This window comes from Trichogramma pretiosum, unplaced genomic scaffold (genome assembly GCF_000599845.2).
Source record: "Trichogramma pretiosum strain Unisexual culture from Peru unplaced genomic scaffold, Tpre_2.0 scaffold8, whole genome shotgun sequence".
Lineage (NCBI taxonomy): Eukaryota > Metazoa > Arthropoda > Insecta > Hymenoptera > Trichogrammatidae > Trichogramma > Trichogramma pretiosum.
In genome coordinates, this window is record NW_019641699.1 from 93,626 (window position 1) to 121,058 (window position 27,433).

Sequence of the window (27,433 nt, forward strand, 5' to 3'; positions counted from 1 at the left end):
AAGCCCCCAAAGCAAGCAAGCTGCGCGCAGTTTTGCTCGAAAGTGGCATAAATTGGAAGAAAGTTTGTCGTAGTCGTCCGGTATGTATACGCGCGCAGGGCGCACACAGGGTGCAGCACAGCGAGAGTATAAGGAAGTAGCAGCAGCAGCAGCAGCAAACCCATGCTCAAGAGTCCGTGAAAAAGAGCATTTTGCGAGTAGCAGCAGGTTACTATACACAGCCGCACAGCCGCACACACGTATACACGGAGCAGTATTTGGAGCAAGGTGGGAGCGTCTTTCTCCCCTGCAAGCTTAATCGCTCTCCGCCTCGTGTACAAGCTGCAGCAGCAGCAGCACGCGCTTTCTTAATTCATTTCTCTCTCGCTCGCTCACTCGTTCGTAAGCTCGAGTATACGATAGTGCACATGCAGCCGAGCTATATAGCCCCCCCTCCCTCTCTCTCTCTTGCTCTTTCTCTTTGCAGTGCTACGGGCCATTTCTCGCGAGATAACGCCAGCTAATTTGCCGTGGCATATAGAGCTGCCACCGCTGGTCGCGCATTAATTAGTAGCTCGCAGCTACATTACTACTCCACGTACTACTTGGCCCGCTCCTGCTCGTGCAACCTTTTAATGAACTATATACGTACACGCCTCCCTCTCCCTCTATTTTTACTTGCACGCCCTTTTTTATACGTACTATACGCAAATATATGGAAAGAGTAAGTAGTAAAAGTCAAGCTGCACACCGAGGAAAAAGGAGCTGTACAGTGTTTCAAGAAGCCTAGAGGACATTATCGTAATACACCGATCGCGCAGCCTTAATTTTGTTCGCCGCTCGCTCGCTCGGTAGCGGCCATCTGCGTCGCCAGCAGAGAGCCACCACCACCTACTACCGCCAGCCCAGCCAACCAAACGATCGTAACATATTTTCTCCGTATAATTGCGAATTAGTATGATGATGATCGTCTCTATGTAAAAGACTCGCAACGCTCGTACGCGCGCAAAAAAATGCTTTACTGCGATTATTTTTACGCTTTGCCCGCGCGCGCACGTATATATCTACCGAGCTTGCAGTGCTATAGGAAGGGGAAAAAAAGTAAAGGATAAAAATGCGCGCAAACAGCTGCCTCGTGTACATTTATCACGCGTTATCTCGTTGACTTTTATAAAACGTGAAAAATACCCGACGTGCGCTATATAATAAACAAGTTTAAATGAAAACATGCGTCATTAGCTCGAGTGGGCGAGGAAGAGCGACACAACGCGATCGGATCCTCAAGTTCCGACGCTAAGCTCGTTAAACGTTCCATAATCCCATTGGTTTGTTTCAATAACTTTGCTCGTGTAGTTTCAGATTTTCTCTCTTTTTTTTCTACTTTTTTTTTCATTTTCAATTTAATTCCGTGGAATAGCCTCGGTTACTTCGTGGGCGCGCACTGGGTGTATCGAGAAAAGCTCGAGCTTTTCCAGCCAAGGAAAGTTTATGAAAAAAAGTGCGCTGGCAACTTTATATATCAAAGATAAAACTTGAAACTGTATATATAATATCGGAAAACTTTTCGACAAACATTATTCAACGGCTTGGGCGGGGGCTGCGTTGCGTTGAGTCGCATTGGAAACAAAAAGGCACGTGTAGCCTCTAGTATGTATGTCGCTTTATGAGCTTTTTATCTGTTTATTACGTTATTTGCATTTCATCATTTGCTGGCGAACGGCGCAATGGCCGAGGCGAAAGGGCGAAATCATTAAATAATCGTGTGACCGGTCAATTAAAGCAACCAAATAGCACTTTAATGCTCGTAGCAGCCAGGCTGGACTATATGCACGTGCACTGTGCGCTGCTCCATCGGCTTAATTTCATCATTATACATAAAGTAGCAGCCACCGTCGCCGCCGCCGCCGCTGCTGCTGTTGCTGCTGCTGCTCATATTATGACCTGTAACTGGACGATATCACGCGAAATTTTTAACGCCACTTTCCCGGACGAAAATTTTCATTTAATAAAAAATTATTTTTTCCGAGCGAAAAAATACATACTATCCGCGCGAGTCGTGAGCGAAAAAAATATTGTAAATTTAATTTATTTATTTATTCGAAGTTCATTTTTTCCCAACGCTCGACTCGCGCTCGTCGATATATACACCGAACTCCGCTCGAAAGCTCGGGCTGAAAAGAAGGTGCAAAAAAAAATGATTAACGATGCTTTGAATGATGTAGGTGCCACTCGTATACGCTTATCAAATGCAGCAAACAAAAGAGCCTTTCGCATGAATATTCCGTTCAGCGCGGACTTTTCGTAGGGCCGTTTTATGATTGCATTATCGGTCGGGGATCTCTCCCATACACGCATAATTACTTTTTTTTTCTCATTACACTGCAACGAGCGAGATAATGCCTTTTTGTTCTTTCATCGAGGAGGGAAAAATCCTGCAATGACACGAAGCCTAGGTCATACTTTATTGGCTTATTATAAAAGTAACTTTTCGAGCCGTGAGGAAATATAATTCACACACCGCACGACGAGTTGAATGGACTAACGTATGAACGCCATATACGGGTCATACCTTTCTAATACAGCCCAGCAGCCCCGGGGCTGTTCGCGCGCACGCAGCAATTATCATATTAAATATCACACATTATACCCAACTGCTTGTTCTCATTTATTTTATACGCCGCTCGTATCCCACCCTCAATTACTATGATTAGAGAGATTAAACGAAGAGTCTACCTCATTTGCAGCTTGGCGAGAATGTATGCGCGCAGCGAGTCACAAGCAATAGATATAGTTAGAGAACGCGGATCGGTCGACTAATCGGGAGACATTTGCAACTTTTAACTCGACTCATTTCTCTTTTACTGTCACTGATTACGATGAAGCGCATTTTTTCCGCTTTTCCCTGCATCCATTAAAGACAAATCCCTTTGAAGCAAGATTCGATCCAGTTACGATACACAACAAGAGACAGTACTACTGCGCGCAATTACACTCCGTATCGTGAGGTGAAAAAAATCTCGACGTTTTTTTGCGACCCGATGTGTTGGTAAGAAAAAAAGCATATTTTTCTTATCACTTACGCGAGAGAAAGAGAGAAATCGTTATGAATCTTATATACTCTACGTGTGTATTTACATAAGAGAATGAGTGAGTATGAAAAGAAAAAGAAGCCAAAGGAAAAATCAAGACGCCTTGTTAGATAAAAGATAGAGACGTAAATAGGTATATACGAGGGGGAGTGAGGAAGAGAGGGGGAGAGAGAAGGCGAAACTAGCGTCTTTGACGGATTAGCCAAGGTAGAATAAATTCTGAAGAACGATGAGCAAGAAAAGAAGAGAAATAAAAGACGATGAAAAAAAAAACGGAAAAAAAGATAGATAGAGAAAGAGAGTAAGAGAGAGAGAGAGAGAGAGGGAAGAAGTTAGCCTCTCTTCTTGTCTCGAGACTGTACTGCACCGTGGTACTACATCCATACTGCAGATACTGCCGAGCTCGCACACCGAGACAGTGGGAGCTTGTTCACGCGTCAACTCTCTGTACTTTTCTTCGCTCAAACTTGTATGTGTCGTATGTATGCGGCTGGGTGTACCTGCGTGTGTATGTACATTGTACACACAGACATACACATACATCACATCTTGCCACGTGCTCTTCGAAGCCGTTTCCTTTACAAGTTCTCTGCTCCGCTCCCTCCTTTAACTTATATACACGCAACGCAACAGTACAAGCTTTATTCTTCGCACTTTGTCTTCTTTTCGGCCTCCGCTACGTACTCCTCCCTCTTTTTCTCTCTTTATGACGCATAGCGCTAAAAAATGGCCTCCTTATAATTTCAGCTCGCCTTTCTTTTTTTCTAACTAACTTCCTCTCGAGCGATGATGATAGAGTACCCCGCAAAAGGTTAGCGATAGATAAAAATAATAATCAGCCGCTGACAAAGTTTCGAGTTTGGTGGTGCACACCAGGCGCATACATCTACATATATAAGATTCATTTGGTTCTATCCGCTCTCCTCCATCTGCGGCCCACGTGTGAAACGGTACAGCGTCGGATGAAAAATAAAAGCCGATTCAATATACGAACTTCTCTCTCTCTGGTTCTCTCTCCGGTGCTGGGACAAGGCGCAGTACTCTCTCTCTCTCTCTCCGTATACCTGGGCACACGCGATGATGGTCCCAGGGGCAATTTAACGATGTTACATCGGCCAAGCAGAAGCTTGGAAGTTTCTTATTAGATTAGGCAAGCTCACGAGAGCGAACTAAAGCTCGTTCCTCTACCCTCTCTCTCTCTCTTATACGCGCAGCTCGTGTCCGTATATATATAGCCACGAGCTTTTTCTCGAAATAAAGACTGACTTGAATATCAAGTGCAAACATTCGCATTATCGAATTACCCCCTGGGGCTAAAGGTAGATTGTGTATAGCGCGCCGAGGTAAAAATTATCGAACCTACAGCGGCGCAGAGCCCCCCGCTGCCGACTGCATGCAGCTAGAGTAGCGCGAGTGCGCGAACGGCTGTGAGTGTGTATGTACGCGCGCGAAAAAAGAGGAGAAAGAAAGAACAAGACTCGTTTCGCTCGGGCGAAACTTTAGTTTTAAATATTCAACCGGTATATAGACTATGCCCCCAAAGTCCCTAACGACGTTTCTCGCTTGCCAGTCCGCCTTCCATGTAACTATAGGTATATATGTATATAGTATATGGTTGATTCTCCTGAAATCTGCTTTTTGCATGTCTTTATGCCATATTCTTAAACTAGTGAAGATGAGCCAAAACTGGCTCGGTCATTCATTCAATATTGTTGTATTCTTCATGATAGGACATAAATATTTCAATTTTTTAGGGTCAGTTAAATTTGCCGTGAAGATATACATGCCAAATGTCACCTCCGTGGCATGTCTACATCTCAAAATCAACTCTATTTGCATGTACCATGCATTCTCATTAGCACCTGACCCTATAATAACTATGAGACCAGCTTCTATACATCCAGAGTAAAGTTTAAGTCTATTATAGGGCTTTGAAAAATGTTTTAAAAAAATTTCCCACGCAATTGAAAAATGTCTCGGATTTTAATCATGCTTCTGAATAATTTCAAACATACCGCCTGCTTTGGGTCGCTAACTCATTTTTGATGTCGCTAGATACGTAAATGTCAAGTATTATAGCCCAGCTTTCGATTGGTGTAGGTTGCGGGTTCAAATTTTACATTTTATCGATGCTGCGATAATTATTCTATTGAAAAATTCACGTGTGTCAAAAAAACGGTCACCTCCGTGGACATGAATATCTCGAGCTATGATCATTCTTTTTAACCGCTCGCCCCGTCAAAAGACTCGTTTTTCATGACCAAATTTCGGGTTGTGCGGAAAATTTTGTGCGTTTCTTATTTTTCTTACATAGTTGATCAAAGCAGCGATTTGTCACCTCCGTGTGTGTCACCTCCGTAACCGAAAATAGTCGATTTTAAGCATAAAATCGGACATAGTTTTCGTAAAACGAAATCTCAAAGCCCCAGATTCAATAATTATTCATATTTTATGGTTTAAAAAAGGGTAAACTAGTTCGCGCCGTTCAATATGACAAAAAAATTTTCACCATTTTTTCGTTTTCCATACCCGAAAAAGCAGATTTCGGGAGAATCAACCATATACGGTTCGGTTACGCGATGAGGCTCTCTTTCGCTCCCGCTCGACTCCCTTACAAGGAATCAAGCACACGCGAGCTTGTGTGTGAGCTGGCTGCGCAGCTGTGCGCCGCGCGTATAAGTCTGGCAGCACATAGCTGCAGGTAAGACTATGGCCGATCGGTAACTCAATAGAACGGATCCGCGCGCCCGAACACGACTTTTTCCTTTCTTTCTTCTGTTGCACGTCCTGCGCGTGCGATAGCTGTGTGTGTGTACGTATGTGTGTGTGCAACTTGCAGCCGCAGTACTATATACGTGCGGTCGGATAATTTTTTTTTTTTCATTTCGTTTAGTTTAGTTTTTTTTTTTTTGTTGTTGTTTCGTTTTCTTTTTATGCTTTATGCCTTTCTACGCGTCTTGGCAGCGACGGAGCTGCTGCTGCTGCTACAGCTGAGCGCGCGTAATATACATGTGCAGCCCGAACGCAATCCGTTTTTACACAAGAGAAAGCGAGGCAGAGAAAAGACTCTTATAAGGCCAGGGCATACATTATACACGTGCACGTAAACATAGACAGAGAGAGAGCGGCCACACACACACACACACACACACACGCGCGCACACATACACAGACGCTATTCCCAAGCCATGTATATGTGATGCATACATATACACGCGCGCCCTTTGCTTTATGTATATGGGTCGTATAAAGAGACAAAGGTCTCTGATCCCTGGCGTCTTGTTTTCGTAATTTGGCACCGGACGTCCTTCTGCTGGCGCTGCTGCCACTGCCACTGTACTACTCTGCTGCTACTGCTGCACATATACACACACCAACAGACAAGCGAGCACACATACACTCACCCGCGCGTATATTCTTTACGAGCTTGCAGTATAAAGCTCGAGCTGCAGCTGTACATACCGTCGGGAGAAATCAGGAGAAAAAAGCGCAGCCCTGGAGCTCCGAGGCTTGAAGAATCCGTTGAAGGTAAAACTTTATAGGGAGAAAGGGAGCGAGAGTAGAGAGTAGAGAGTAGAGAGAGAGAGAACAGAAAGAGAGAGGTAGTTTGCAGCCGCTACGAGCTACTATACTCTCACCGTTAGCTAGACTTCATTTGTCCTTTTGTAGTAGCTAGACGCTTTTCTTGCCCAAAGGATTGCCAGCCACAAAGTTACGCTATATTGCACCGTCGAAATAATTCGATTGCGACGCTTTTTTGTCCCTATATAGACAAATAGAGCATACACTGCACATATAGAGATATTGTGTGCAGTCTCCCGCTGCGTCTTTATGTGTATGTGAGTATTAAAGTTTTTCTCTGTTCGCGTGGAATCATCAACGCATTCTCTTGTGTGTAGTAGTAGTAGCAGTAGTAGTAGTAGTAGAAGCGAGCTGCTTTTTGATCGTTTATGATCGTAAAAAAAGAAGGCAAGCTGAAAAGAGAGAGAGAGAGAGAGAGCGCGCGCGCATGAAAGTTTCAACGTTACAACTGTGATTGTGTTTCAAGCCCCGAGACTTTTTATCCTTCCCGCTCTCTCTCTCTCTCTCCCGTCTTACTTTGCACCTCGCGGAGTTTATGTGCCTGTGCGCGCGCTAAACTTTTTTTCAAATCATTACCTCTCGCTGCCAAGAGGGAACGCGATAGAGAGCTTGCAAGAGAGCTTGCAAGAGAGCACGAGGGAGGGGGGGAAGCGAGATGGAGAGAGAGAGAGAAAACAGCTTCTCGCGCGCTCGTACGCTACCAAAGACTTTTTGCGTTTTAACAATAACTCGCGAAGGAAACTTTTCCTTTTGATTTAAAGCCCACAAAGGAAGTGCATTTGAAAATTGCCAAACGCGCGCCGCCGCCGCCACCCCCGTGCGCCAACCTCGAGCTCGTTCAGCTCGCGAGTATAGTGTCGCGCGACGCTCGAACTTTAGCCGCAATTTCACAGTTGCGGCATAACGTGGGTGCTGTTGCTTATACGATCCTACTTGCACATCTTTCTCTCTCTCTCTCTCTCTCTCTCTCTCGATTCTTCCTCTCTCTTTGAGCCCAGGCATCTCCACCGAGCTTATACACCTCTCGCGCTGCACGACTAGTGCAAACAAAATCTTGTGCCTCTCAAGCACACACATACAGAGCTTGCAGCAGCAGCAGCAGCCTGCAGCCGGCTGCAGTGCGCGCGCGAGCAGCCGTTAGCACGAGCTGCGTAACAAGCCAAATTTTCTGGAAACATAGTTTCGAACATCGAATCCATGCACTGCGCACGTGCGTCTATACCAACGTCTAGCTCTGTGTGTAAACACACGCCCCACACATAGCTGCCGCTGCATACACACACAGATATAAATCTATGCAAGTATCGAGAGTTCGGCTAAGAGAAGTTTTGCCTGCAACGAAGTATGCACGTGTGCTGAGTGGCGATGAAGCTCCGCAAGACTGTTTATGCTGCCGCTACTACTACTACTACTACTGCGATATACATACATAGGCGCGCACGGCACAACGTCGCATCGACTTTTGAGCGATGTTACTTGATGCTCGCTCGACTTTATGTTAAAGTGAACACTAATACACTCTCTGTGTAATAATATGAACAAGTTCGCGGACGGGCCAATGGGAGGGTTTACCTTACGGCGTACAGCAATATATACCTGTCTCGTATAGTACAGCCTGCACCGACTAACCAAATTTTGGACCCGTGCGCTCACGCGCCTCTGCAAGGATTTTCTCTCTGGTGTATTGGCCCAAACTTTCATCGCTCCCTCTCTCTCCCATTAAATTAAATTCGGTCAAACTCGAGAGGGAGATAGAGAAACAGCGTATACAAACATTTACGCGAGGATCCATCGCGAGCCGGACCCGTATCGGAGTATATAGCGCGTCATACATAAGCTGAAAAAATAGAGCCAAGAAATCGAAGCATCGGCCCCGGCTCTCGAAGCGTCTAATTCTTTGATTAACGAGAGCTCAACAATAAAACGACGTTTGCGACGTTATTCGCTTAAAGGCTCGCGCAGTCGGTGATTTATACGAGCTAAACTTTAATCCGTACAGCCCGTGTTTATATCCCTGTAGTCTAGCGCCTGTAGCTATGTATATGGCGAGCGAGCCGATGTCGTCGTCGTCTGATAGGCAGCCGATACTCTTGCGAATCGAATCAACAAAGCTCAGAGGTAGAGCGCCGAGTTGATGCCGACGTCGCTGCATTACAATCCAAAAGATCCCCCCACCCCCGTATAAACATGTATACGCGTACACACATTGAATACGCTGCTCACGTATTAGAAGCCAATAGCCGTGGCCATCGCCATAGCCGCCTATCGTCGATAATGACGAGGCGATGACGCTGAAAAAGCTCGACGCGATAATATACTTGATGAGCAAAAGCTTTTGCCGCAAGTGCAACAGTAGTAGTAGTAGTAGTAGTAGTAGTAGTAGTAGCTATGACGCTGGTCGTGCGCGACATGAAAGGCAACTGCTGCGACTGCATAACTGACCTACGGACGGGTAGGATGCCTCTACGTACACACGCGCGCGTGCATCGCTGATCAAAGTAGCCTCATTATATGCAAGCTCATGCCGCTGCATAAGCTTTTTTTTCTCTTCTCTCCTTATATACTCGATCCACGAGCACGTTAGCATATATATGTGCACCTTTGCGTTATATTTTCTCTCTTGCTCTTTTGCGTTCGTTGCTACTATACCTTCGCAGCGTATCATTACACAAAGACATGCTGATTTTTTTTCTTTAAAGCCTAATTATACGAGCAATTACCTGTATGCACGGATGCAGCCGCAGCTCTGCACCAAACCAATAGGAAACCCCATATATTATCGACTAATTGACTCGTGAGACGAGGTCACACTGGCCCGGCCCGACATGCAAAGATCGTAGTAGTACACGTCGTCGTCGTGACGCGCGATAATCATTATTGAGAATCGATCGAGCCAAGTTCTCTCTCTTGGCCCGGCGCATTGGAGCTCGCGCGCGTCCCCCTCCTGCGCGCTATTGTTTCGCGAAAGAACGACAGAAATTTCACTCGAGGCGCGCATCGCATCATGGCTATATATACCCCTATATATATAAAAGGCGAAGCCACGACGATGGATTTCACCGATGTAGCTCGCTGGCGTGTGCGGCTTCCAAACAAACTGACTGACTGATTGGAATTCCACAATAAGAAGTAAACTCTTTACTCGCAGTTCGCGTCGTGCTATATTAACTTTATAGAGCAGAAAAAGCGGAGAATCGTACTTTAAGTGTTTATATTGAATACGCGTCTATGGACGCGTGTATATACATCGAAATCCTTGCAAGCAGTCATAAAATTAAATAGAAAAATTTCCTTCGGGGTAATTATTGGAAAAATCTTCACAGACGAGGGAAGAGTCGACTTGGTCTTTAGGAAAAGAAGCAAAAAAGGGAAGAAGATGAAGAGAGAGAACGAGTAGTATAAGGTGGAACGCAGGCTGGCAGGCAAGGCAAGGCAAGGCCGGTGCACTTTCTTTGACGAAGCATAATAATTTTCTTCCAAGATCATCTTAAACGTAATTTGCTGATGATGCCAAACTCCTGAGTCGCGTGCGCACAAAGTCATATCGGCTGCCTCTCTGCAGGGATCTCTCGCAGTATACACCCCCGCGTAGCTGCTATATACGTATATACATAAACATGCACTTGAGACTTTTCTTTTTTTTTTTCTTCTTTTTCTTTCTCTTCATCCTCTTCTTTTTTTTCGCCCGACTGGAGCTTTGGCTTCTCTCTTTGCGCGAGGAGCTCTTGACCAAGAGAGAGAAAGCGAAGCTCCGCGAGATAAAATTTCGATTTGAATTTCCTCAAACAATGAACGTAATAGCGGCGGCGATCGGCCGTCGTATCCAATTCGATGGTAATAAATATAATACAATGAAAATTAGCTAACGAATCGGCGTATCGTTTGATTTTGCAGATATCTCTTCCTCTGGCTGGCTGAATCGATATTTCGAATTGAAGCCAGCGCTGCGCCCGTTGGAAACTGCGCGAGGATGCTCGAAGAGCGTCTCGGGTCCAAGCGATAATGTGGACGACGACTGGGCCACGCGCTAAGCACAAGCAGAGCCTCGTACTCGTCTTAATAATTCACTGGCTACAGGCGACTGCTGCCTCGGTCGTCTACCATCCCAGGCAGCAGCAGCAGCAGCAGCAGCAGCAGCAACAACAGCAGCAGCAACAGCAGCAGTGTCCACCGGCCAACGTCATGCCAGGCTGCCCGTGCTACAGCTTCGTCGACGGCCTCTTTCTCGAGTGCACGAGCACGAGCGAGGAGGCACTCAAGACGGCTCTCGCGCGCGTTCTCGACCAGTCTAAGCCCTCCGGTGAGTATACACACACACATACGCGCGCGCACTGCAGAGAATGAGTCGAAACTCTGCGCAGCTAACCCTCCATTAATTAAACCCATATCATGTCTTATATGAACTCCCACCCACCTACATCGTCGTCCCTCTCGTTCTCCCTCTCGCTTTCTCGCTCAATGCTTGTCTTGTAATTTTTCTTCTTCTTTCTTCTCTTCTGCTTCTTCCTCTTCTTCTTTTCTACTGACTACCCACTTGTGTCTAATAACCACTCGCTTTTTTACTTCCATCTCGACACTGCCCTGTCTCTCTCTCTCTTTCTCTCTTTCTTCCCTTATATACCCCCCGCGATACACATTTTGTTTCTTGCTTGCTTGAACTTTCAGCTATGTATACCTGAGCATGCTACTACTGCTGCAGCATCACTATTAGCACTTGCTCGCTCACAACGACTTATGAACTCTTGATAAATCGTTTTTTTACACTAGTTGAGCGAGTAGTGCTTAATTTCGTGTTTCGGCCCCCTAACCCGTATATGGCCAATTCAATGTTAAATTGAATAGCTTAAAAAATGTTTCCTAGTGCCATGAAAAACGTATAGATCAAAAAAGACCATTCTAAATGTCTTTAAGTGAAATACTATCAATTGACTTTTTTGACGATTTTTCTCATATAAGCATGTTACAATAATTAAGCGCCTTCCAAATGCCCTGAAAAAAGAATTTAATTATTTTTCAAGAACTTTTAAATTTATAATATCACTTAAAGTCTCCATCACTAGACGGCGAGAACCTTAATTAATAAAACTGCAAGTGGCAAAGTATAAATAATTACATAAGGCATTGTACGGTTTTTTTTTATATTTTAGTGCATTGACCCAGCGAAGGGGTATTCGCACTTACTTTAATGTAACTTTCCACTTTCTGTATATTTTCTGTAATTATTGTACGGTTTTAATACCAGTTCAAAAATCAAAACAGCGCGTTTAACATGCCATCAGGAAAAAGCATTTTTTTCCAACTTCAATTTAACACAGAATCAGCCATATAGAGTATAGAGCGAACGAAAAAGAAAAAAAAGGTATGTTTAAGCGCGACAGCGTCGAGTCTCTTGTATACGTGGCCGCTGCTGCTCGCAGCTTTTACCCGCGCTTATAATATACGGGCGAGCTATTTTATCAATTTTTCCGCTTACATCTATTATAGACGTACTCGAGAGCGTATAATACACACAGAGTCACGCGCACAGCTTACGCGAGCGCAACGAGTTACATATTAAAAAATAAAAAGTAAAAAGAAGAAGAGAAGAGAAGGAGGAAGAGGAGGAAAAAAAGAGCCATGTCAACTGTATCGCGCGCGTATAAATTTAAGGGCAAACTGCTGAAGGACAAAAAAAGCACGAGCGGCTGGGCGTATATAAGAGAGAAAGCTCGTGTTTACCCTGAGCATATTTATTGTAAATTTTTCACTCGAAAATGCTCATCGTTATTCGAGTCGGTGCGACTGCAATCCATAGTTGATATTCGATATTACGCGGCAATCGTGACTCGACTCGCAGATACGACAGTTAGCTCGAGCTCCGGCAACGGCACTAGCAGCAGCGGCAACGACGCCAGCCTCGGCTCTCTTTCTCTCTCTCTCTCTCATATACACGTAAAACGTCTTTCAGGAAGCTCATGAAAATCCCAGCGTAAACCTTTAGTGCTACGAGTATAGAATTTCTTAATACTCGCGCATACAGGGGAGACCGTCGCCGCCGCCATACGCACAAGCTCGTGACGAGTGCGCCGTGCCAGACTCGAGGGCGCGTAGAAGCAGCAGCAGCAGCAGCTCGTTGCCGTCGTTAATAATGCAAAACTCGGCTTCTCGCTTTCTCTCGCTCTCTCCGAGATCTCCAAAATGATATTTGCCGTCTGTTGCAGAAGCCGTAATCCAATCGCTGACGGTGTACGAGCTCGATCGCAAAGTCGAGGAGCTGCGCGCCAACGTGTTCCCGCGCGGCCTGATCGTCCGCCAATTGCAGATCGCCCACTCGGGCATCCGCGAGCTGACCGAGGGCGCCCTGCTCAAGTTCAGCACGAGCCTCGAGCTGCTGGGCCTGAGCTCGGCTCGGTTGGCCGCGGTGCCCCAGAAGGCCCTCACGGCCCTGGTGCGGCTGCGCGAGCTCGACCTCGAGGCCAACTTCATCCAGGAGCTGTCGAGCTTCGCCTTCTACGGCCTCAACCTCGTCAAGCTCAACTTCAAGAGCAACCAGATCAGCAAGATCAGCGAGTACGCGTTCGCCGGGCTGGAGGACACGCTGCGCGAGCTCAATCTCGCCGAGAACAAGATACGCACGTTTCCCATGACGGCCCTGCGCCGCCTCAACAGATTGGCCGAGCTCAAGCTCGCCTGGAACGAAGTTTCCCAATTACCCGAGGACGGCTACTCGCTCCTCGACGGTCTGCAGCTACTCGACCTCAGCAGCAACAATTTCCTCGTATTGCCACTCAACTGCTTCCGCTGCTGCCCGGCCCTACAGACTCTATCGCTCTACTACAACGCCATCGAAAAACTCGACAAGGACGCCTTCATATCTCTCAGCGAGCTCGAGAGCATCGATCTTAGCCATAACCGCATTATCTATCTGGACCCGGCAACTTTTCGGGCGAATCAGCGGCTGCGCTCGATCGATCTCAGCCACAATCACGTGCACCACATTGGCTTCGTGTTCGCCCGGCTGCCGGAGCTGCGCGAGCTCTTCCTCGCCGAGAACAACATCCTCGAGATCCCGGCCGACGCCTTCGTCGGCAGCGTCAGCCTCGAGCTCATACAGCTCCAGCAGAACGCGATAGCTCGGCTGGACGTGAGAGGCCTGCAGGGCCTGCAGAGGCTAAGCCAGCTGCACCTTAGCGACAATTTCATCGAGGTGGTGCCGCGCAACTTTTTTCAGCATTCCAGTAATTTATCCATACTCTCGCTGGACAACAATTACATAAGAGACTTGGAGTTGGGTACCTTTGCCAAACTCAAATTATTGAGAGAACTTCGACTGCAAGATAATCAGATCACCGAGGTAACTACACACTGTATTATGTATAAAATATTAAATTTAATACAAATTTTAAAGGAAATTGTTACAAAAAATGCAGTAATGGATACTAAACTTTATTTGAGGTACTTTTACATTAAATCTTCGTTGAAATACAATGTAACAGAGCTAATTCATTTTTTTTTTTTTTACTTTAACTAAGAGTAAAATAACGGAAATGCAATTTAAATCATTATTTTTATAGCAAAAATAAAAAAATAGAAATTTAATTTTATATTTAAATTTAAAAAATGTTGATTATAAATTAATGTTTTAATACTGATTTATTTTTTCTAATTTATGAAAAGGCAAACATAATAAAATTCAGACTCCACCGCTAGATGCCGAATACCTTTATTTGTAAATCTGCAAGTAGCAAAGTGAGAATAATTGTATAAGTTGAAGCAGAATTTTCAAAGCTTAAATCTAAGAATATTATGATGTCTAATGCATGCTATTCATACAATGCATGCCCAAAGACGCGCGCAAAAACATGATGGTTAAAAACAGTTTCTATCGGTGAAAACTCAGAGCTCAGTGTAACTAGATGTGAATTTAGCTTTCGGTGTTACTCAATGAGATTTATGCTTTCGTTGCACCTCGATGAGATTTGAGCTTTCGGTGCACACGATGAGATTTCTGCTTTGTGCTGTGCGCTAAGCTTTTAGAATTCGGACAATTCAGAAGCCGAATTATCATCTTGTTGCACTGAGTTCTGAGCTTTAATTCATGATGATTAATCTTTCTTGTACAAACCTTAAAATTGACTTATATTTTTGATTTTAACTTTGATTTTGGACACGAAAAATTAAAATAAATTTTTTAATATCACGAAAATATACAATGTTAGCTATCCGTATTCTTGACAGTGAAAGATGAAAATTTAGAAAGATGATATTTTATGTTTTTATTTGAATTAAAATTCAAAAGTGTTACATTCAGTTTAATGCGTAGCGATTCACAAAAAACTCGTTGTAATTGATCAAAATCACATGAATTTAAAATGAAAAATTCTTCATGAAAATTCGTCTCGACATTTGATTTTCAGATCAGGAGAGGCGTTTTTTCTCCACTACCTTCGCTACAGGAATTGCATCTTCAGAACAACGCCATAACGGACATGGAAACGGGAGCTCTGAAGTCGTTGCACAGTCTGCAGCAGGTGAACCTGCAAGGCAACCTACTGGCCGTGCTGGGCGACGTCTTCCAGTTGGCCAACGACGCCTCGTCGAGTAGCGGTAGCAGCAACGGTGGCAGCGTCAGCTCCCTCGTGTCCATCCAGCTGGACAGCAACGGACTGGGCGTGCTGCACAACGACTCGCTGAAGGGCCAGGCGTCGATCCGCACCGTGTGGCTGGGTCACAACAAATTAACGAGGCTGCAGGCACCCTTGTTCCGGGACCTACTGCTCGTCGAGCGGCTCTACCTGACCAATAACTCGATTCTGCGAATCGAGGACACGGCCTTCCAGACGATGCAGGCGCTAAAACTGCTGGATCTCAGTTTCAATCGTCTCATGCACATAACCGTGAAGATATTTTCGGAATTGCACGAGCTCGAGGAGCTCTACCTGCAGGACAACGGCTTGGTGCGGATCGACGCCTACGCCCTGACCGCCCTCAAGCGGCTGCGCATCCTCGATCTGTCCAACAATCGACTGACGGCCCTCCACGACAACATGTTCCAGGAGGGTCTGCCCATCCGCAGCCTCAATCTGCGCAACTGCTCCATCAGCATAATCGATCGGGGCACCTTCCGGGGCCTCAACAACCTCTACGAGCTGAACCTCGAGCAGAACCGGCTGACCGCGGCGGCCCTCGTCAGGCTCGACATTCCGGGCTTGCGTCAGCTCAAGCTGTCCCACAACAATCTGAGCCTCATCAGCAGCGAGTCGCTGGACGGCCTGCCCTCGCTGCAGCAGCTCTCCATGGAGTCGTGCCAGCTGTACCGGCTGCCCGGCGACCTGTTCTCGCGGACCAAGAACCTGGCGCGCCTCTTCCTCGGCCACAATCAGCTGCACCAGCTGAGCGAGCGTCTGTTCCACGAGCTCGACTCGCTGCGGGAGCTGCGCCTCGACGCCAATCGCTTCCTCGACCTGCCTTACGACGCCCTCGGCAACGTCTCGTCCGTGGAGATACTGTCGCTGGCGCGTAACTCGCTGCACGACAGCGACGCCTCGCGGCTGCACGGCCTGCTGAGCCTGAGGGAGCTCGACCTCAGTGCCAATCACATAATGTCGCTCTCGGGCTTCGGCATGACGAGATTCAACAAGCTCGTCAACGTCGACCTGAGCTACAATCAGCTGAGCGACCTGCCGTCCAATCTGTTCATGCGCTCGCCCCTGCTGAGCAGGCTCGAGCTGTCGGGCAACAAGCTGCGCCAGGTGCCCACGGCCATGATGAGCAGCGACAAGCTGCCCTCCCTCACCTGGCTCAACGTCAGCAGGAATCCCCTCCAGCAGGTTTACGAGATCGGCTTCGAGTCGAGCTATCCGGGCCTCGAGGAGCTCCACATCACCGGGACGAACCTGAGCCTGCTGACGAATCAGGACTTTCTCGCCTTCCCGCAGCTGCTGCACCTCTTCATGAGCGGCAACGCCATCGCGAGGATCCTGCCGGGCACGTTTCAGCCCCTGCCGAAGCTGCTCAGCCTCGATCTGGGCTCCAACGACATAGAGTTCCTACCCCCGGATCGGCTCCGGGGTCTTCAGCAGCTGCGCCTGCTCAACTTGACTCGCAACAAGTTGCGCGAGCTCGACGAGTTCACCCAGGACCTGAAGAATCTGCAGATGCTCGACTTGTCGCGCAATCAAATCGGCCAGATTCCCAAGACGGCCTTCCAGCATCTGGAAAACTTGGCCGAGCTCTATTTGAGGGGAAATCGAATAACCGTCGTCAATCACGACGCGTTCAAGCCCCTGAAAAAACTGAGCTTCCTCGACATCAGCGATAATTCTTTCACGAATTTGCCGCTCAATGCGCTCAAAACGCTGGAAACACGAATTCGAACGTTACGAGCAGAAGGTACGAATATTATTTTCTATATTATAGAGCACGGAAATATTTTGTATTTTATAGTGCTTATATCGCAAGCCTTAATTGAACAAAATATCGAATGAATTTAAACTCGAACGAGAAAAAAAATAACGCAGTGAATCGTTAAAAGATGAAAAAGGATAAAACAAACGAATTTAAACATTCTTTCATTGCGGTAATCCCCGGCTCGTGGCCAGCGAAATAAATTATTCAACGAGATTAGTTGAATCGAATTTGTTACAAAAATACCTGTAATTACGGACACGTGCTAAGAGCTCCGGTGCAGAGGCAGAGGCAGAGGCTCTCGGGTGTCGGGCGCGCTCGGAAAATACACGGGCGCGCGTATAGTCAAAGAGAATATAATAACGTCGAACGCGCAGCGCCTCACGGACGTGTGAAATATTCAATTTGCAGAGAATCCGCTAAGCTGCAGCTGCGAATTACAAGAGCTATGGGAATGGCTACACGACCATAGAAAGCTCATCGGTGGTCAATCGCGCAACCGCATGGCCAGCGTCGGAAGAGTTTCCACGACGAGCAGCGGTATAACCGCCGCCGCCGCCGCTGGCCTGCCCAACGAAGCAAAACAAATACGCTGCGATCAGCCGCTCGAACTTCGGGGTATGATCTTCCTTCAGTTGGAGACACGGACCTTTTGCTCGGCGCCGCTCATACCCAAATTAGCCATTCAGGATGTACAGCCTCACTCCGTCCTCGTTGCCTGGCAAAGCCGTAATCACTCGGGCCTCTATGGATATCAGATCGCCTTTTACGCTCTGGATAATTCCGACGAGGTACTGGCTGAATCGAAGCTCGAATTCTCCTTGCGAGAGCCGTGTCTCGCGATGCTAATCTCTCATCTCCCTCTTTTCGCCAGATTCACAGCAAAATGCTGAACCCGAGCGCGCGCTCGCTGCGGCTGCAGGGCCTCGTGTCGAACACGCGCTACCGCATCTGCATCCTCGGCCTGGGCTCCTGGAATCACCCGGAGGACGAGCAGCAGCAGTACCACCGGAGCCGATTCAACGGCTCGCACAACGAGGTCGTGATGGAGCGCTCGCTGGCCCCGGACCTGTCGGACTCGCCGACGACCCGCTGCACCGACGCCCTGACCCTCGTGATGCCCGACGCCGCCGTGGCCAGCAGCGACAGCTCGAGCCTCGGCAAGACCGATCCCAGCAGCAGCACCAGCAGCGACGCCGCCGCGCCCAACGGCGCCAGCAACGTCCTCACCAGGCGACTCGGCCTCACCATCGGCTGCTGCATGGGCTTCATCGTCTTTATCCTGCTCATCTCGGTGCTCGGCTATCTCAAGGTATAAAAAATCATCCCACGCTCGCATCCACCTTTTTTCCCATCGTCCATCGCGTCGAAAATTGCTATACTTTTTTTACTCTACTTTTTTTTACTTTACTTTGCGCGCATCACGATACACGACGCTGCTGTGTACGTTTTCTCTCTCTCTCTGGGGGAGTGAATTTCTTTTCCTTCGCTCGGCGGTGAATTTCGAAGCCATGGATCTCTCGGGCGCGCGCGCGGTTACGTGTGGCATGCGGCTCCGACGCGCATCAGCCAGATGATCGATGCTCTCTCGCTCTGCCCGGCCGCAATTGAATTTTAACTCATCGCTGGCTTTCGATATGTCTGCAGATGTGTGCGCGCCACTGCTGCTGCAAACCCTGCTGTACTCGCTTTCTCTCGCTCTCTCTATCTCTCTCTCTCTCTCTCTCTCTCTCTATCTGACTCGCACGTATACATATATACATGTATATATCAGCCTGAACAATTTACTAAATCAGGGGAGCGTGACACATTTCCAATTACCGCTGCATCGACAACATTTTTCATTTATCAAAAGATTAATAATACCCTTGACAGAATTAAGAGAATATTTGCCTTGACGATTAATCACGCGGACAGACGATACCTCGGCCAACGGCTCAATCTTTCTACCGGATCTTTCTAGATTCTTCCTTCTGCTTCTTTTTTCTCTTTACACCCGAGACGCAGGGAAAAGGAGAACTAACTGGATCGAATGAACCGAAAACCAACGTACTTGTCAGTGTTTGAGAACTTTTTTTCATGCAATTCACGTAAATTTTCAAAAGTTGCTAGAAATTATTTTATTGTAAATTTAGAGTCTACTAAAAATTTTTAATTTTATTGCGAGAATATGTAGTAGAATACTACGTCCTCACTCTTATTTCTATTCTTTTTCAAATTCAATTATATCACACACTTTAATTATCTTCTGTATGAATAGAAAAGATATTTTTTCAATAATATTGTTGAAAAAAATCGAATTACTTTGATGAAATTCACGGCGGAAACAGGTTCGCATATATAACAAGTCCAAGTACTGTCGTATTGACCGTATATCAAATTCGTATTTTTTGCGCGAAATCCGATGTGAAATGTTAATAAGAAAAGACCATTGATGAAAAAATGGTAATACTTTGCGCGAATATTTATTCTTCGCGTATTTATTTTGTTAATCTCGAGAAGCTTTTAACTTAATTTTGAGCTAAGCCTCTTGTCGAGCGCAATGTTTTGTTCATAATAAAAAAAAACGGCGCACGTTTCATTAGAATCTTCTTAACCGTACAATATAATTACATAAAATATCACCCAAGCACGCGCATTAACGTAGTAGTACGTATGTTTTTAACCTGCGTGAATCGGTCGAAAAGACCCTTGTCCATTTTTATTTATCAGAAACAAAAAAGAGGGAGAAATAAAAAAGATAAAAAAAAAGAAGGAGAGAAAGATATGTATCAAGCTGTACGTGCAAAGCTCGCGCAGAGAATCAGTTACTAGTTTTGGCCTAGTCGCCAAAATCCAATACCCTGTCCATATCGCTCGACAGCTCGAAATATCTATCTTTTATTTTCGATCGTTCATTTTATTGAAACAAAGCTTTCGATTCGTACGTCACGAAGAGCGAGCAGCATCGCGCGCGCACGGGCCAGAGCTGGAGGGGGTAGAAAAAACAAGCGTCGAATCGACTCGGTGTTTTCTTTGCGAGTCCCTGCAGAGATACGGTATCGCAGGTAGCTTCGGTATCCTTTGCAGCAGCAGCAGCAGCGGCGGCTTGGCGATACATCTGTATAACTGGCTCGTCGCGCGCTGCTACTGCTACACCTCACTCCCCTCGAGCAGAGACTCAATGTCAATATGAATCATTCTCTTTTATAGTCTTTACAACTTTTGTTTTTCGTCGTCTCTCTTGACACGTGAAAAAGATGAAAAAACGGGGCGGAGACGAGATAAAAAATCATTGACAAGCCAAGCGAGCGAATCGAAAAAGAAGCTGTAATGATGAACGGAAAAAAATGTAAAAATTGCAGGTGAAGAAACAGCGCGAGGCAGCCAAGCGAGATCAGCAGGCGGTTCCACCGGAGTACATATCCTACAGGCAGTTCAGCCTGCAGAGCGGAGCGGCCGGCGCAGCGACGACGACGACTCTGACGACGAACAACACGACGCTGGACTCGCAGGGCAGACAGCTCCAGGCGACGGCCTCGGTCACCTCGAGCCTCGACGGCAGTCAAACGACGCAGCTGCAGCTGCACCAGCAGCAGCAGCAACAGCAGACCGCGCCGAGCTTCATAACGACCGGCTGTCCCGGAGCTACGCACGGTATATAGCCAACGACCTACGTGTAAGGAGGGGCCACTGTTATTGTTACACAGCCAGATACACACGAGCGACGGCGACGGGCAACTTTTATGCTCCGTACGCGTCGACAACCCCAAGACTTACATAACATTATAGCCGGCCGGCCGCCCGAGAGCCAAGTGCTGGCAATCCTACGTCGTATTTATGGTCTATTGTGTACTTGGGTTATTGAGCTTATTAAATAAGTAATTCGACTTTGTGTTTACCATTAACATCCGGTAATGAGGGCGCATTGCAATTAATTCATTCGGGAACAAAAAGCCAGCTCAGCACAGCTGCTACACTGCGCATCCTCCGACGGACGAGCCTCGCCCGCGACGAGCCACAAAAAATCCCTCGAAAGATGAGACCAACTTGATCTATTGTATATTCATTTATCTATTACTGTGTACTTTGGCGCCGGTCAAATATAGCCCAGCAAATAGCGTTACATAACGGGTGTACACATGATAGCCGGAGCGCGCCCTGATTGACGTTAATTAGAGTCCGCGTTGAATTAATATGAAAATGCGCACCACTCGGGCTCGCGCCGTGGTTATGTAGAAACACAATTATAAATATATAGATATGCATATAATATTGGCCGCGTCAGACGTATGGCTCGTGTAACTCATCGCCAGTCGCGCGCGCTCACTACATCTAGGTAATGCAAACTTTAGAAACTATGCATTTGTACATATACATAGTAAATGACGCAATTATCAAAGACTGCATCAGTTTCTATTTATACTATACGTGGCGCGCGCGTTGTACATATTATATACCTATATTATATTATATATCAGGATGGTGATATTGTTAGCGCGCGGCGCAGCAACTCTCCTATATACGCATTTACATGCATACCTGTGCTGTAAATAAATGCACGTGTGGTGCGCTGCATACGTATTAATTGCGTGCGAAAAGCACCACCACCCCCAAGTTCGAGCCCAAGTACACAATGTATTATAGATAGGGCACATATTTCTCTACACACTAACACATACACACACACACACACATTAGCGATACCCTGACACATAGAACGGATATTCAGGACTACACGTACAACCCATGGATACACATTTAGACAAGTCGCAGGCCCCCCTTGCACTGCAGATCGTTTTCACGTATACATACATACGTGCGTGTATATATTGTAACTGCACAAACGAAATTATATATAGTTATATATACGTATACGCGATATAGTTTTGGAATATATGCGCGGCGGCACTGGTGCGCGCACATAGTAGATACCTACTAGGCGCGAGAGGACGTGTGACAGAGTGTATAGGTAGGCGCGCGCGCGTTTACATCATCAGGCCAATTTCAATCAATTTCTATTAGTCAACGGGTATGTGTGTGACGCGCCGTGTGTATATAGATACTGTACGGTTGATTCCGCCGACGCGAGGTCAATTTTTTCAGTTCCAGCGTACGTGGCGTAAAAACAAGTTTACACAAAAAAAGCTTTGACAATTTTACCATTTCATAAAATAAACTTAGAAACCACCGAAGTGGGGCTGAATATTCAAATTAAAGCACCGTGGATATCATTGGTTTAGATGAAGAATGCTTCATGTTATTTATTTCAGAAAAAAAAAATTCCTCAAACATGAGCATTTTTCAAAGAATTTACTTTTATTAGTTTGAAATTGGTATTTTTAAAATTGATGGACATCATTTTTTTATGAGCTTGAATACCACTGACATAAATATTTAATTTTTATCGATTGAAGTACTTTTTAAACAATTTATAATAGTACTTAATAACGAATTATAACGATTATCCTGAGAGTAAATATTTAAAGAAAAACTCGAATGATTTCTGTGGACTTCGTGTATATTAGATAGAATTAATTTAAAAAATCGGAAAAGGGTTAATTGATTCACACTCAATTGGAAAAATTAACAATGAACGAGCGCGGAAAACCATTTCGATAATTCGAATTTACGAATCATCTGATATTCGAAATGTTTTTAATTTATTAAAGAGCTGTTTGAAATAATTTAATGATGCGGTGTGCTGTTTCGGTGGAATTAACCATATGCGTAATTGAAATTGTCATTAAAACTGTAGAATATGTATGTCCTCGAGACTCATAACTGCTAAGATATACGATGATCGACCATTACAGTTTGGAGCATCGAAAAGGCCAAAATTTTTATACATCATCGTTGGTGTGATATGCATGCGTGTATTTATGAGGGAAAAATGTAATCGTTGTAACGTTTTGTCAGAGCATGATGAAAAAAAAAAATAATGAACCAAATAAACTGTGTAAATATAATCTAGTATAAATTTTACCCTAAGATGTATGCGATTGCGTTGCGATAATAACAAATCGATATAAGTAAATGCATAAAAAGAAGCTAAGGAATTCACGATTGTGTGTGGCGCGCGTGGCGTGTGGATGAGAAAAGTTTCTGTACATATAGCGTATATAAAATGTTTCGAATGCGGATAGCCCGGGCGCGCGCTGCATAATGGAAAAAGAAAACAAAATACTTATAGATATAAATAGACAAAAAAGTAGAAGCCCCTTTAATGGACAATACGAGCATCGAAAAGGCGGAATTTTTCTCCTCTCTCTTTCTGCGTGTCTGTGCGTTGCGTGTGTTTTGTGTATAGGTGTGCAGCTTCTTTCTCTCCGGTATAGCGTGGAAACATATTTGGCGCATAATGTAGCGTGCCGATTAGAATACTCTACTGGCTCGTTCGCACGTCTGTGTAAATATTTCCGAAGGGGAGGCTACATAGAGCAGCTTTTCGCCAGCTCTCGCTTTTTTCTCCTCCCGCTCTTCTGGCCTGGCGCACAATCCCTTGTTCTTCGAGAATGGGCAAAAAAATCCATGTATATTGTATCGATATACCCGTATTATACGGCCTGTTACAGCGGCAGGAGCAGCAACAACAGCATCAGCAGCAGCAGCAGCGGAATCGGTGTAGTGCAGCCTCGACTCTATGTACGGCAGAGATATAGCATATCGTGGCGAAAAGCTCGCGAGAAGCTCAAGAGGAAACGAAAAGAAAATCCATTTGTGGCGTTAGCAGCAGCGGCAGCAGTACTGTAGCAGGTAGTAGCAGCAGACAGAGCGAGTGAGAGCAGCTAGCCTCCCTCATTGTGTTTTCTTAATGGCTAACGGCGCGTCGTATACACCACTCAAGAGCAAAAGAGAGAGAGAGAGAGAGAGTTTGGTTTCCTATATAGCCTGTATTCGGACGCGCTCACAGGGGGTTGCGACGACGACGACGACGACGAAGAGGAGAGCCTAGCTCTCTTTCTATCCCTCTGAGCTCGTGTGAGTGAGTGAGTGTACGTGTGTGCAAGTACGACTATAGGAAACGGGGAGACGTTTCCGCCCATAGAAAAGTAAACTAGCTGAGACTGAGTGAGAGGGAGAAAGAGCGACTGTATCGTTAGCTTAAATTTTCTCTCTCCCTTTCTCTCGCTCTCTCTCTGGCTGTGTCACGTGCTGCTGCTGCAAAGAGCTGGTCGTCGTCGTCGTCGTTGTCGATGTCGCCCGTCGTCTCAAGTATAGTAACACTACTACGGTTGCTGCTGCTGTTGCCGGCGTGCAGCTCTGGCAAAACGAGGAAAGTTTTCGTTATCGTTATCTCGTCCTTGCCGTGCGCTCCATGCACACGCGAACACCCTCATCAGCTGTATAAGTGTAGCCTGTATGTGTGTATAAAGCTCGTCTCTCTCTCTCTCTCTCTCTCTCTCGCTGTGTGTACTCAGCTGTATGTCAGTGTACCTATCACGTACGTGTGTATACGCGCGTTTCCTCGCTCAAGCTCGCTCGCTCTCTCGCGCCCTATAGCAAAGCCCGGCTCCTCTTTTACTTTAGGCTTTTGAATAGGTTACTGCTATGCTTGACTGTGCTATGCAGCCTCCCCCCCTCCCTCTTCCTCCGCTACAACTATTTCTTTTCTCCTGCGCGCACACACACCTCACTCCTCTCACGCTTCTTCTTTACTCCTCTTCTTCCTCTTCTTCTCTTTTTGTCCTCCTCCTCCTTCGCTCTCTCTCTCTTGTTGTTGTGATTGTTTTTTATTCACGCTCTTACGCGAAGCTTCCAAGTACGTATACAGCGCGCCAGTGTTCAGGAGTGGTGCTTCGTTCTTCTTTTGCTGCATTTTTTCTCCTCGTATTATTATTATTTTTTTTTGCTGCCACTGATGCTGAATTCTTCCTCCTCGCGCGCTCCGTGTGTATCATAACAGCGACCTATCTCGTTCGCGTTCGTAGCGTCTCTCTCTCTCTCTCTCTCTCTCAGCTATAAGGTATATATACCTGTACGTGGCGACAAAAAATAATTTTACACTCAAGAAGTAACTGCGAAATATTTCAAAGCTTCCTCGCAGGCATCGAGTGTGAATGCGCATGAAGCTGGCTGCATCCAAGCATGTACACGGCGTTCCGGAGCTTTCAATATTTATACCGCGCGACCCACACCCCCGACAATTATAATTGCATTCGAGTTTTCGTTCGCAAATGTATACATCCGTTCGTCAATTTTTTCGGGTATTTTTTAATAACGTTGCCCCGGCTTGATGAATGGCTCACGATTTATTGAATTAATATTTTTCCTTCATTTTGTACATCAAAAAAAAAAGGTAAAAAACACGGAGACGCAGTGCAGGTCAGCTTCGACACGTAAGCACGTACACCTATGGGAATTGAGAGTTCCGTACGCGTGTGTGCGCGTGAGTGAGAAAATCGAGCAGAGAGCGTGTGTGGGTTGGTATAGGCGCTGCGTGGGCGTCGGTGAGCGGTGTTGCTGTGTTTGCGAGCTCGCGTGTAAACACAATTGACAATACGGGAATATACATTGTACGCGTTGTTAGAAGGTAAAAGAGGAAAGGGCTTTTATTAGTTCGTCGATTGGAAACGAATGGAAAACAGAGAATGTGATAATCGCGAGGCGAGATCGTGTGCAAAGTTTACAGCGCGTGTGTGTCGATGTGTGTGTATGTAAACTCGCCTGGGTGTCCGCCGCGCGTTTTCTATGAAATGTATAAACCATTCCGACGCGGCAGTTCGCGTACATACGCTTCTGCATACATAAATGCAAATAATGCAATAAGTCGGCGATTAATAATATTGCGCGCGCGCATGACGAGTATAAAAGTACGAAGGATGATTGTGTTTGTATAATAGCTTCCTCCTTAATCACTGTAATATTTGCTCTGCAATTTTGCAATCGAATTGATGTTTGGCGGAGGACGAAAGAGTAAAATGCGATATGAAAAATTAAATAAATAAATAAATAAATAAAGTAACTAAAGTAATTTTATTGTTATAAGATGAAAAATATGTAAAATTGTTTTAAAATGAGTGTACGATTCATGGGCGTCTCTTTTGTGTATAAAATTTTTCTTCTCGACTCTCGTGTTTGGATAACGTTTACATGTGTGTGTCGTACGTCGATGTTCGAGCGACGTCGTTAATCAATTTTTAGGAAAAACAAAAAAAAACCGCAACGATATGTATTATAAAGTATGTATCGGTAACTACATTCAATATAGAATATAAAAATAAATGAAAGATCTTGTACACAATTGTAATAGAACAAAAAGTAAGATACACCTTTAAGAAAAGTATGAAATAATAAAAACGTGTCCATTTTGTAAAAGTGCCTTTTTTTTATTATCATTGCTCGGTGTCCATATAATGCATTCTCGCCCTCTCTCGCATCCACGCAGGTTCCCGCCCCGCCTGTGCACAGTCGTAAAGTGGAATGGCATTTTTACTTTTAGCTCCCGCTCACAGCTCGAAAACTCCACCGACTAGCGCTTGCTATACGCACACCTATACGCTTCGCAGCAGTGGCCCGTTCGCAGGTAACAAGACAAGGAAATAGTAATCCGTTAACATTTTTTGTGCGCGAGTTAATTGAGATAAAACTCCCGGCTGCGCTTGCAAATCATTCGTAAGCCTATTGAAGCAAATGTATTTACGCGTATGGCGCTTCGATGCGCAAATTTTACGTACACATATATAAGCCGGCTTTAATTCGCTTATGCTTATATGATGAATTAGGCAGGAAAATTGGCTTTTTCACCTTCGATACGCGCACACGAGTATGCGTCGGCTTGTTTGTGTAGAATTAGCAAAACTGCAAAATGAACGGGTGTATAAAGCGAGTACAAAAAAAGGTAAAGGGGGTAGGCGTATACGGAAATCGAGGCGTGCACTCATGGCGCAGTATATATAATTGATTAGCGTGCACTAGCATCGGCTCTATGTGCGTGTGTGTGCGTATGTGTATATGCATCATGCGCATAGCACCTTTCTATATCTATATATGTATATAATATTGCAGCTTGCAGCCAATTCAATTAGCCAGGAGAGTAATAACTTTGCCAGTGGAGCAGAGGCTCGATAATAACACGTCATCAAGCTTCAATTGAGAATGGTTGAAATTCGCACGTGTCGATCAGATGAAAAGCCCCAACTGCCACTACTAGCCCCCCTTCATTTCCTTAACCACTCTCTCTCTCTCTCTCTCTCTCTCTCTCTCTCTCTCTCTCTCTCTCTCGCTTTGTAATTATCATTTGTCAAACCTTCGATACGTACACATCTTTATACGCGCAGCTCTCCAGCATACATACATATAGAGTCGAGTTGGCTGACTGGCCGCATGTGTACACAAGTTGACTCCCTCTCTCTCGCGCGTTCATATCGATTAAAGGTCAGCACAGACGCATACCAATTGGCAATCGCGCACCGCCA

The 27,433-nt window shown here is 45.7% G+C and overlaps 1 protein-coding gene across 1 annotated transcript in view; it reads left to right on the forward strand.

The window, feature by feature from the left end:
* The window catches only part of LOC106656788 (protein artichoke-like), a 64,132-nt gene extending 41,884 nt beyond the window's left edge, over positions 1-22,248 (forward strand). The window contains exons 2-7 of the mRNA XM_023462599.1: positions 10,545-10,950; positions 12,851-13,983; positions 15,047-17,021; positions 17,448-17,827; positions 17,911-18,348; positions 20,381-22,248. Coding sequence (XP_023318367.1) covers positions 10,653-10,950; positions 12,851-13,983; positions 15,047-17,021; positions 17,448-17,827; positions 17,911-18,348; positions 20,381-20,680 — 4,524 coding nt within the window. The 5' untranslated portion in view covers positions 10,545-10,652 and the 3' untranslated portion in view covers positions 20,681-22,248. The remainder of the gene's footprint in view (positions 1-10,544; positions 10,951-12,850; positions 13,984-15,046; positions 17,022-17,447; positions 17,828-17,910; positions 18,349-20,380) is intronic.
* Positions 22,249-27,433: the final 5,185 nt, after the last annotated feature.